Below are 13,077 nucleotides of genomic sequence, written 5' to 3'. Positions count from 1 at the left end.
AGGCACTTTTATAAGCAGACAGGATTGTTGTCTTGACATATGTATTTGTTTCTGTGTTGTTTTGTTGACTGCTGGCTGTGGAACTAATTGCCCCTAGAGGATAATAAAGAATCTTGAACTTGAACTTGGCGTTGGTTACGGCCCACAGTAACCTGTATTTAAGAGAAGGAATAAAGAACCAGCAAATGAGTTCATGCCTCATAGTGTCATTGTTACGGGTCGCTACAACTGGTGTCAGAAGTGAACAGACTTCGCCGACGGGGTGACGGGCCACTTGCTATCCTGCTGACAACGGCTAACGGCAGCTGCTGTGAGTGTTTCTGCTATGAGTGACATGCTGCTGCGGGACCTTTCCACGTTAAAGCGGGAGGACGGATCCAACGACCGGAGAGGTTATGGTTTGGATCTGGCTGCGAATGCTGCAGGACACAGTGAGCGGGTGAAAGAGATAAGAGATGGCTGCCAGGATGGCTGCAGAGGCTGGCTTGGGCTCGTTTATGGCAAAACTAATTGGGAAGCCTTTCATGCTCAGTTTGAACTGTTAGCCCAAGCCAGCAGGCGGTCCAGAGAAAGCCCTCCAGTTAGCGATGTGCCTTACAGGGATGCTTTGTCCAGCCTACTACTGCTAAGCCCTGGAGATAGGAATGACTATGATGCATTAGTTGGACCTCTAAAGAGGCGGTTTGGTCTATGCTCAGCAGCTAGCCTGCTACATTCTGAACTGTGCAGCCGCCAGCGACAGTTAGGAGAGCCGCTGAAGGAGCTCGCCAATGACATTGAAGGACTAGTTCACCGCACCTATGCTCTCATGCCTCCTGCCATCCAGAGTGAATTAGCCTGTGTACGCCTCCACGCACCGGTCAAGTTTCTCTGATAGTTTACATCTATGTCTGTGAAAACATGGATGCTTCCCACCCATTGTCCCCTGGACAGCACAGTAGATCTACACAATCAGCACAGTTTCAAGGTGGACACCCAAGATGAGTGTCACTAATTCCATATCTGACCAAATGTCTTCCCTTCTGTTCCTGAGACATGATGCTTAGTAATGGCCAGAAAAGTGTTTTATGCAGAACATTATGATGTCACAATGAGGTTGACCTTTAATCTTTAAGATATAAAATGTCATCACTTCATTATTTTATCCTGTTAGACATTTGTGTGAAGTTTTGTCTTGATCAGCATATGAATTCTATGAGTTATGGCCAAAAACATATTTTGTGAGGTCACACTGACCTTGACCTTTGAAAACAAAAATCTAATCAGCCCATTCTTCAGTCCAAGTGAAAGAAAGAAAAAGTGTGTTCTTGAGATATCGTGTTCACGAAAATAAGAAATGCATGGTCACACCGACCTTAAACTTTGACCACCGAAATCCAATTAGTTAATTGTTGAGTCCAGGTGAACATTTGTGCCAAATTTGAAGAATTCCCCTCCAAAACCTAATCAGTTCATTGATGAGTCTAAGTGAATGCAAAAGTTGAAATAATTCCCTCAAGGTATTCTTGAGCTATCATGCTTACAAGAATGAGACAGAGGTCACATAGACATGACCTTTGACCTATGACCACCAAAATTTAGTTCAGTTCATCGCTGAGTCCAAGTGAATGTTTGTGTCAAATTTTAAGAAATTCCCTCAAGCTCTTCAGGAGAATGAGACAGACAAGGTCACAGTGACCACCAAAACCTAAACAGTTTATTGTTGAGTCCGAGTGGACATTTGTGCCAAATTTGAGGAAATTCCCTTGGGGCATTCTTAAGATGCTGTGTGCACAAGGATGGGATGGGACGGACAACACGAAAACAACTTGCCTCCAGCCATGGCTATCACCGGCACAGAGGCATAATAAAAATAAAACTATTTGATATTACATTTTCCTCTACAGCCGAAGCTGGTTAATGAGAACACTGCTTCATTGTACAGACATTTGTCACTGAATGTTATAGAAAATAATTGGATCATACAGCATATACATACCTAATGACAGGCCATTGGACACAGATGTACTGTGTGGATCATTTCTGACTGGACTCTGAGACTCTAAGAAGCTGTCATCCAGCAGGTGTCGTGCTTTGTCTATGGGAAACGTGGCACTCCTGCTTTCTGACATGCCATACTGACACATCATGCTGTAGACAGAAATAAGCCATTACAGAACAAGAAAAACACAGAGATTAGGGGGTCAAAGATGTTACAATGCATTTCACACTTGCGAAATTTGTTAATTTAAGGTCAGTTTATTTTACATACATAAATGTTCTTGTTTCTTTTCCTGTTACTTTTCATATCATGTTACCTAATAATATCATTGTATCTTACTGTAACTGTGCTGCATGACGTGTGTTTGGTTTATGTCAATACCATTTCACTAACTTGTATGTTATTGTTGCTTTGCATATCCGCATGTGTCAGAAAATAGTTATAATAAGTATATTGCTCTGTGTTGCTTGCATGGCAGCATGGACTAAATAGTGGATTTTATTGCTGAAGTTTTTGTTTTTGATTCCTGTTATGTTAAAATAAATCTTTTTTGGACACCAAGATGTTCTTTCATGCTGCCTTTACTTAGCTTTTACTCATGTGTCCTTGTGTTCCCTGCAGTTCTGTATCAGTAACTAACTGACTCTGAGCCTGTAATTTATAAATAGAATTTCTATACAGAAGTAACTTTTTTTACAACTAAAATCAAGACTTGTCTGGGCTTTGTTTGTTATCCCAAATAGTTGCTTGTGGCATCTAGCAAAAACAGGTTCTAAATGTTCAGGATGTTTTGGGGGATGCTTGTTGCATCGTTCAGGGACAGGTGAGAAGTGTTCCTGGATGTGAGGATGTAAGTGTTCTGGGGGAATGCATGTGTTCCTTTCAGTAGGATGAGTAAAAAAGCATAGTAGTTTAGCCAGACAGTTTAGTGTGCATTCAGTGTTATGCGTAAATATGTTTTGGCTTAATTTGCAATAAAATCATTTAGCCTTAAAAATACTTATCTCTCTACCCTGAACATTTGGTCCACCACCCTACTTTCCTCAAGTTAGCTAGTACAATATAGTACTCATTTGTATGATTCTTATATTATTATAAGATTCTTATATTATTATCATATAAGAATCATACAAACTTTTCCATTCCAGAATACCACTGGCAGAGAAAGGTCTTTTTTTACAGTTGCAAGACGTGGCTGATGTCGTCCAAAATGGAGATTTATTTTTGAAATGAAGACAGATGATTCTGATGCAAGTGACAAAGAGGCCAATTAAGATGGCAGTGAAGTGAATTAAAAAAAACCAACAACCCACTGACTGTCCAGCTGGTGATTATTTGAAAATTTAGTCCCAAACAAACATACACTCCATGCCCTGTGACAAGTATCACTGCTGAAAAAGAATTTTATGGGCCCAAAACTGATTTTGAGGTATCACTGATGATGCAGATTCCTTCCACACACCACTGGACTCCTCCGAGAATCACCACCTTAATGTGGTGGAGGGGATTGCATGTCCTTGTGAACCTGGGAGCTGTGCTGTCTGGGTCTAACAGCCCTTGGTAGGGTCTCCCAAGGCAAAGTGGTCCCAGGGGAGGGACCAGACTAAGAGCGATCCAAGAAGACCATGATGAAGCGGACTTTTCGAAACTTGAGCACTTCGCCCGGTATGGGGACACCGGGGTGCCCCTTGGAGCCAGACCTGAGGGGGGAGCTTGCCAGCCAACACCTGGTGGCTGGGCCTTTGGCCATGGGGCCCGTTTGGGCTCAGCCCGATAAGATATGGATCTGTCACCCTGTGGGCCCACCACCTGCAGGTGGACAGAGATCAGGGTTGGGTGCATTGTGTGCTGGGCGGCAGGCAGGGGGTAGGGCCCCTGATGTGCTGATCCCTGGCATTGTGGACTGGCTCTGGGGACGTGGAATGTCACCTCTCTGGTGGGGAAGGAGCTGGAGCTGGTGCGGGAGGTGGAGCGGTACCAACTAGATATAGTTGAGCTCACCTCCATGCGCAGCACTGGTTCTGGAACCAAACTCCTGGAGAGGGGCTGGACACTTACTTTTTCCAGAGTTGCCCAGGGTGAGAGGCGCCGGGCGGGTGTGGGGATACTCTCGAGCCCCTGGCTGAGTGCCGCCATGTTGGGGTTCACCCCAGAGAGAGAGAGGGTCACCTCGATGCGACTGCAGGTCGCAAAGAGAAGGTCTCTGACTGTTGTTTGTGCGTACGCACAGAACAGTAGTGCGGAGTACCCGGCCTTCTTGGAGTCTCTTGGCAGTGTCCTGGAAGGGGTGCCAGCTGGGGACTCCATAGTTCTAGGCAACTTCAACGCTCACGTAGGCAAAGACGGAGAAACCTGGAGAGGGGTGATTGGGAGGAAAGGCCTGCCTGACCTGAACCCGAGTGGTGATTTGTTATTGGAGTTCTGTGCAAGTCATGGACTGGCTATAACAAACACCATGTTCAAGCACAGGGAGGTTCATAAGTGTACCTGGTACCAGAACATCCTAGGCAAAAGATCGATGATTGACTTTGTGGTTGTATCATCAGATCTGTGGACGTGTGTTGTGGACATTTGGGTGAAGAGAGGAGCAGAGCTGTCAAATGATCACCACCTGGTGGTGAGTTGGATCAGATGGCGGGGGAGGCTGCCAAACAGACCGGGTAAACCCAAACGTGTAGTGAGGGTGAACTGGAAACATCTGGCTGAGGCCCCTGTGGGACATGGAATCTGAGTGGTTCATGTTCAAAACCTCCATTGTGGAGGTGGCCGCTAGGAGCTGTGGTCGGAAGGTTGTCGGTGCTTGTCGTGTCCAAACCGCGGTGAGGGAGGCTGTCAGGCTGAAGAAGGAGGCCTTTTGGTTCTGACTGGCCCAGGTGTCTTCTGAAGCAGCAGACAGGTACTGGGTGGCCAGAAGAGCTGTGGCGGTCGCTGAAGCAAAAACCCAGGTGTGGGAGGAGTTCAGGGAGGCTAAGGAGAAGGACTTTCGATTGGCCTCAAGGAAGTTCTGGCAGACTGTTGGATGCCTCAGGAAGGGAAAGCAGGGCTTGTGTCAGGCTGTGCTCAGCAGAGAAGCTGACCTGAACTGGGGACATCATCAAGCGGTGGAAGAAGCACTTTGAGGAATTCCTGAACCTGGCCGTCACATCCACCATGGAGGAGGCAGGGTCTGAAAACTCTGGGGAAGTCTCGCCCATATCCTTGGCAGAGGTTGCTTAGGTATTCAAAGCTCCCCGTGGACTAGATTTGCCCTGAGATGCTGAAGGCTCTAGACATTGTTGGGCTGTCTTGGCTGACAAGCCTTTTCAGTGTCGTGTGGAGGTCGGGTGAGGTACCTGCAGAGTAGGGGGCATTGGTAGTGTAGTGGATAGTGCCGGCGCCCCATGTACAGAGGCAATGCCTTGCTGCAGTGGTCGCAGGTTCGACTCTGGCTTGCAACCCTTTGCTGCATGTCAACCCCCACTCTCTCTCTCTCACCCCATTTCAATCTGTCCTGTCCATTAAAGGCAAAAAGCCCCCCCTCCAAAAAATCTTACAAAAAAAAAAAAAAGGTACCTGCGGAGTGGCAGACCGGGGTGGTGGTTCCCATTTTCAAAAAAGGGGACAGGAAGGTGTGCTCCAACTCAAAGGGTATCACACTGCTCAGACTCCCGGGTGCTCCAGGGAGGCGCCAATCAATTCTTGAACCTCAGATTCATGAGCAATGCAGATTCTGTCATGGCCGTGGAACAGTGGACCAGCTCTTTACCCTTGCTGCTGGAGGGGTCGTGGGAGTTTACCCACCCAGTCTACATGTAATTTGTGGACTTGGAGAAGGCTTATGGTCACGTCCCTCAGGGGGTCTTGTAGGGGGTACTGTGTACACGTACTGTGTACCGCTATGAGCCACCCTGTCCCTGTATGACCAAAGTGAGAGCTGTCTGCATACTCGGCGTAAAGTCAAACAGGTTCTTGGTAGGTGTTGGCCTCCGCCAGGGTTGTCCCTTGTCACCGATCCTGTTTGTGATATTCATGGACAGGATCTTGAGGTGCAGCTGGGAGGAGGAAGGAGTCCGGTTTGGGGACCTCAGAATTGCATCTCTGCTTTTCACAGATGATGCTGTTCTGTTGGCTTCATCACACCGGAACCTCCAGCATGCACTAGAGCGGTTTTAGCCAAGTTTGAAGCAGACACATCACGCAGCCCGGTTGGTATATTTTAGTACATTCCCTAATTGACCCACAGTGGGCTGGGTGCTAACAGTCACTGTGAAGAATGACACCAATGAAGAGGAAATTATTGGACCTGGAGCAAGTCTTTTATCAACGTTAGTCAAGCAAGTCTCAATTCATCATATTTGCGACTTGAGTCTGACCAAGTGACACTTTTAAGAAGGCGGAAGTTTTTGCGGAAACATGTCAAGGTATGCAATATACTAACATGTCTGACATAAAAGAACACTAAGGTCAATAATCAAATCATGTGACTCGAGTCTCCCACCTCTGGTCCCAACCCTCACCTATAGTCATGAGCTCTGGGTAGTGACTGAAAGAATGTGATTGCGGATAAAAGTGGCCAATATGAGTTTCCTTTCCTCCTTCCTATTCCTACATGTATTCCTATTTCCTTTCAGCTGAGGTGGTTCAGGCATCTGATCAGGATGCCTCCTGGGCGCCTCTTGCTGGAAGTGTTTTGGGCACGTCTAACTGGTAGGAGGCCCCAGGGCAGACCCAGAACACACTGGAGGGATTACATATCTCATCTGGCCAGGGAATGCCTTGGGGTCTCCCAGGAGGAGCTGGAAGGTGTTGCTGAGGAGAGGATGTCAGAGGCGTTTTGCTCCGCCTGCTTCCCCTGCAACCTGGCAGCGGATAAGCGGATGAAAATGGATGGATCGATGGATGGACACCACTGAAGTTTTTCCACAATGTTTAATTTTGTCTTTGCTTTTGAGAGAAAAAGAACTCCCTTTGGGACTATCATTGCAAATAAAGACGGGGTCAAAGACAGTTGTGTGACTGTTATTTTCGATATGTACTGTTTTAATTTTACAAATTAGCAATCAACCCTGCGGATGAACCTTAAGATAATCTGTATATTTGTTCAGACCGTTTTTGTACAAATACAGAAATTTTGCTCCCAGCTAGCGTCAAGGTTGCAATACTACAACATTTTTCAAAAATGTACTAAAATATAAAAATTTGAAAAGCCTTTATTTCTGCATCAAAGGTCACCTGCAACAACATTCGAAACATCAATATCTGGGCTGCATAGGGTTAACATGGAATTAGACTGATGTTATGTGTTGTATGAATCACATCCTAAATATAATTTTGGGAAAGGTCTGTTATGCTCACTTGTTTCCCAGACTATGGCTTTTCCTGTGGTGAGAAGGAGGGGGGGTGGGGATATGAACCCCCACAGAGGCGTCAGGGCAAGTAGGCCGTCGGTTGTACCTCAGACACGCAGATACTTCATGGAGCCCTGAAACACAGAAAACACTTCATCACTTCTAACTGCTACAGCTCAGCAATTCTATCTTAGCTTGAATGTATGTGTAGATTTTTCAAGGTGGAAGAATTCCAGCACTTGAATAGGCCATAACACAATACAGTAGCATGTCAAGTCACACGCCATAAACAACAGCAAAATGCAGTATGGGACTCTTTATTTATCTTATTTACAGAAGTTCTAAGCACTCATTTCATTTTAGTTCAGTGTGAGCGTCCCTGGTGTTTTGCTGTCATCTATGGCACAAAGTGTTTCACCACCCAGCTTGAAGAAGAGAGCATACTGGGCAGATTTGACTAACTTTAAAGTACTGGAAGTGCACCCTAGGCAGTTGTATGTTTTTGGAAAATAAAAGCATTGGAATCTGACTCAGCGTTAGCAGATACTCAGTATTAAATGTCTCAGATCAGGGGCATGATCCTATATAGCAGCACATATACATATATACATATACATACATATATATATATATATATATATATATATATATATATATGTATAGATATATATACTGTATATATATATATATATATATATATATATATCTACATGNATATATATATATATATATATATATATATGTATAGATATATATACTGTATATATATATATATATATATATATATATATCTACATGATGAACACCATGAGCCACAAAGAGCATTACCCCCATGGAGAAGGAAGCTGGAGGCCAAGATCAAGGTGACACAGAGAGAGGTTACTCTCAGAACTACAGAAAGGTATGGGAAAGAAAGGAGCAACAAACTGTCTTTACCTGAGGGACTGGAGACTGCCAAGCAAAGGCTCACGGCTCTAGCTAACCGCCTAAAGAGATACACAAGAGAAGAAGCCAGGAGAATAAATAGGATGTTCTCCACCGAACCATCCAAAGTGTACTCTCAGTGGCAAGGTAACAACACTAGATTAGATCCACCCAGGGCTGAAACTGAACAATACTGGAAGAGCATATGGGAGAAGGAGGCATCACATAACACCAATGCTAAGTGGCTAGTGTATCTAAGAGCAGACCACAGCAACCTCCCAGAACAAGAGCCAGTTACCATTACAATGGCAGACATCCAAGAAAGAGTATCAGGTATGAAGAGCTGGCCAGCACCGGGGCCTGACATGATCCACACCTACTGGCTTAAGAAACTAACTGCACTCCATGAATGCCTGGCAGCACAAATGAACCAGCTGCTGATGGATGGGACTCATCCAGAGTGGTTGACCCAAGGACGGACAGTCCTGATCATGAAGGATCCCCAGAAGGGCGCAGTCCCATCCAACTATGGGCCAATAACCTGCCTCTGTACAACATGGAAGCTCCTGTCAGGCATCATAGCGGCTAAGATGAGTAGGCATATGGCCCAATGCATGAGCAAAGCCCAAAAAGGAATCAGTAGTAATGCCAGGGGAGCCAAGCACCAGCTATTGGTCGATAAAGCAGTCACCCAAGACTACAAGACCAGGCAGACCAACCTGTGCCCTGCCTGGATTGACTACAAGAAAGCCTACAACTCAGTGACACACACATGGATACTGGAATGCTTGGAAATGTACAAGAATCAGAATCAGAATCAGAAAGAACTTTATTGTCCATTGCAGAGCAGTGGAAATTCGTCTTTGACGTAGCTCACAATAAAACACAAGTTAAAAATACATAAAAGACATAAAAAGACATAAAATACATACCAATACAGTATAGAGCAACACACATAAAGCTAAGAACCCTGAGTCAAACCCTTAAGATTTATTGATAATGTTGATGGCGGTAGGAATGAATGATTTCTTTACTGTATTTGTTCTTGCTAATGGTACCTTGTAACGGCGGCCAGATGGGAGGAGTTGAAATGAACTGTGGAGTGGGTGTGAGGGGTCGTGTATGATGGTGTTGGCCTTCCGTTTAACTGCCTGTGTGTGAAGATCTGTCAATGAGGTCTGAGTGGTGCCTGTTATTTTGGTAGCATGTTTGATGACAACATCAACAGGACACTAAGTGCCTTCATCAAGAACTCAATGGGGCTGTGAAAAACTATTGTGGAGGTCAACTCAAAGCCAGTTGTACAAGTTACCATCAAGTGCGGCATATACCAAGGTGATGCACTGTCCCTGCTACTGTTCTGCATAGGCCTGAACCCCCTCAGCCAATTCATCACAAAGAGTGCGGATACCCGTTCCGAAGTGGAGCAACCATCAGTCCCCTCCTCTACATGGACGACATCAAGCTGTATGCCGGAGTGAGTGAGACATCGACTCACTGATCCACCACACCAGGATCTACAGCAATGACATCCAAATGTATTTTGGTCCAGATAAGTGTGGTCAGATGGTGTCCAAGACAAGGTCAGAGTAGAAGACACCTCCTGAGGTGACTGAGAATGACTGAACTAAGATCCTGTGGGACTTCCAGATCCAGACTGGCAAACTGATGGCTAACCAACCACACATCGTGTTGATGGACAAACAACAGAAAAAGACAGCGGTGACAGATGTACCAGCAACGGAAACATCAGGAAGAAGGAACATGAGAAGCTTGAAAAATACCAGGGGCAGAAAGCAGAGTAAGAAAAGATATAAAGANGCCCCAAGGGGACAGAGGCCAGTGTTCTCATTGGGCCAGTACCAAGCCCGGATACCGGATCGGTCGAGGCCCGGGCTAACAACGACTGCCACTGGTGCTGTTGACCTACAGGGTGCTGGTGGAAATTGGACTACTGTTAGTCGAAAAAGGATAGGAGGAAGGTGTGTCCACAGGCAGAGAGAGAAGAGAAAAAGGCAAGAGTCTAGAACTGAGAGTAGGGATTTTGAATGTTGGGACTATGACAGAGAAAGCTAGGGAGTTGGCTGACATGATGCAGAGGAGGGAGGTGGATATACTGTGTTTCCAGGAAACCAGGTGGAAAGGTAGCAAGGCTAGAAGCTTAGGGGCAGGGTTCAAGCTGTTTTATCATGGTGTGAATGGGAAGAGAAATGGAGTAGGAGTTATCCTGAAGGAAGAGTTTGTTAGGAATGTTTTGGAGGTGAAAAGAGTGTCAGATAGGGTGATGAAATTGAAAGGTGTGATGGTAGTGGTTATGCCCCACATGTAGCATGTGAGTTAGAAGAGAAGGAGAAATTCTGAGGTAAGTTAGATGAAGTGATGCAGAATATCCCCAGCGGCGAAAGAGTGGTGATTGGTGCAGACTCCAATGGACATGTCGTGGCAGGGGACAGAGGTGATGAGGAAGTGATGGGCAGGTTTGGTATCCAGGATAGAAACGCAGGAGGACAGATGATGGTAGACTTTACAAAAAGGATGGAAATGGCTGTAGTGAATACTTTCTTCCAGAAGAGGCAGGAACATAGGGTGACTTAAAAGAGTGGAGGTAGGAGCACACAGGTGGACTACATCTTGTGTAGACAATGTAATCTGAAGGAGATTAGTGACTGCAAAGTCGTGGTAGGTGAGAGTGTAGCCAGACAGCATAGGATGGTGGTGTATAGGATGACTCTGGTGGTGAGGAAGATGAAGAGGACAAAGGTAGAGCAGAGGACGAAGTGGTGGAAGCTTTTTTTTTGTGTGGTTTTCAGGGAGGAGTTGAGACAGATGACAAATGACTAAAATGTGACTAAAACTAATGAGCATTTTCATCTCAAGACTAAGACTAAATCTAAAATTGCTGTCAAAATTAACACTGCCTGTCAGTCAACTTTTAAAAAATCTAAAATCATGCTTTAAAAAAAGCCCAGATCTCAGGAAAAAAAAATCACCCTTTATGATTAAGTTTGGAGTCTCCTCAGTCATCAGGACTACACCAGATAGCACAAGCATAACACAGAGGCCCTGCAGACAGCAATCTGTAGGTCCATAATAAACATCCAGAGAATCCATGCATGCAGAGCACAATTAGCCTGCTCTCCACTGCTTATTTGATGTCAAGAAAGAACACATACATTTTGGTTACATCTCAAATTGAGCACCAAGGATACACTGAGATTTCAGGCACTACAAACCCAGGAACTGAACCCCCAAAAGAGTCCTTTCTGTCAGCTGACCCTGAGACTCACTGATTAAATAACATCCAATACTGTTCAACCTCAGGCCAACACTGCTTTCCAACCACTAATCAGAGTACACACAATGATTCAATTAACAGAAGAACTAACTAAAATTCCAATCCAGCCCTAAACCATGAACATAAATTGGCAGAGTATCTCTTTACTATCAGAGATACAAAGCAGAGACAGATCCTGACAAGATACAGACTGAGTGACCACAGTCTAGCCATTAAGAAAGGAAGTCCTGATTACCAGCAGAAGAAAGAGTCTGTGGTCAGGAAAAGTAGAGACAGAGATGTACTTCCTCTTAAAATGTGACAAATATGACAACTTCAGAGTGGAATACTTGAAGAAATTTGAATTGTTAATCCCAAACTTCACAGATTTAGATAACAATGAAAAACAACAGACTGTTTGAGGAGAGGGACATGCAGCATATTCAGCTGCACAATATCTGACTACAGGTTGAAGACTGAGAGACACATAATAAGAAACATCATCACTGAATGGGACAAATGATTATGTTGACATCTTGACACATTCTGGGGTTACAACAATATGAGATTTCCACAGTACAATAACCATCTCAGGAAATATTAGTGTCATGGTACTACAGAATTATTGTTAATATACTATATAATAACTGTCATGGCAGTGAAAATACAACACAGTCAAAATATAATCTATAATATCTTACCTTTACCTTTACCTTTATTTATTCAGGGAGGGCCAAAAAAAGCCCACCCTGGATCCAGAGGTGTTAGCCAACTATAGACCAATATCTAATCTTCCCTTTCTTTCAAAGATCCTTGAGAAAGTAGTCGCAGACCAGCTGTGTGATTTTCCTCCATGATAATAATTTATTTGAGGAATTTTAGTCAGGATTTAGAGTGCATCATAGCACTGAGACAGCACTAGTTAAAATTACAAATGACCTTCTGATTGCTTCAGACAAAGGACTCGTCTCTGTACTTGTTTTATTAGATCTTAGTGCGGCGTTTGACACAATTGACCACCAAATTCTGCTACAGAGACTGTAACACTTAATTGGCCTAACAGGTTCTGCACTAAGCTGTTTTAAATCTTATTTATCTGATCGTTTTCAGTTTGTTAACGTTCATAATGAATCATCCTTACGTACGAAAGTTTGTTTTGGAGTTCCGCAAGGTTCTGTGCTCGGACCAATCCTATTTACTCTATATATGCTTCCTTTAGGTACCATCATTAGAAATCACTCTGTAAATTTCCATTGTTATGCGGATGATACACAGTTGTATTTATCTATGAAGCCAGAAGAAAGTAATCAATTAACTAAACTTCATAATTGCCTTAAAGACATAAAAACCTGGATGAGCACCAATTTCCTGATGTTAAATTCAGTAGAAGTTATTGTTCTTGGCCCCAAACAACTCAGAGACTCTTTATCTGATGACATAGTTTCTCTAGATGACATTGCTCTGGCCTCTAGCACTACCGTAAGAAACCTCAGAGTAACATTTGATCAAGATTTGTCTTTTAATTCTCATTTAAAACAAACCTCACGGACTGCATTTTTTCATCTGCGTAA

General features: G+C 44.3%; 1 protein-coding gene across 1 annotated transcript in view; it reads right to left on the bottom strand.

The window, feature by feature from the left end:
• The window catches only part of LOC126395343 (ras-specific guanine nucleotide-releasing factor RalGPS1-like), a 304,495-nt gene that overhangs the window by 36,346 nt on the left and 255,072 nt on the right, over positions 1–13,077 (bottom strand). The window contains exons 12-13 of the mRNA XM_050052749.1: positions 7,316–7,442; positions 1,979–2,130 (exon numbers count right to left, since the gene is read on the bottom strand). Coding sequence (XP_049908706.1) covers positions 1,979–2,130; positions 7,316–7,442 — 279 coding nt within the window. The remainder of the gene's footprint in view (positions 1–1,978; positions 2,131–7,315; positions 7,443–13,077) is intronic.

This window comes from Epinephelus moara, chromosome 9 (assembly GCF_006386435.1).
Source record: "Epinephelus moara isolate mb chromosome 9, YSFRI_EMoa_1.0, whole genome shotgun sequence".
NCBI classification, from domain to species: Eukaryota; Metazoa; Chordata; class Actinopteri; order Perciformes; family Serranidae; genus Epinephelus; species Epinephelus moara.
The sequence above is the reverse complement of the archived record's forward strand: the minus strand, read 5'-3'. Positions and strand labels throughout refer to the sequence as shown.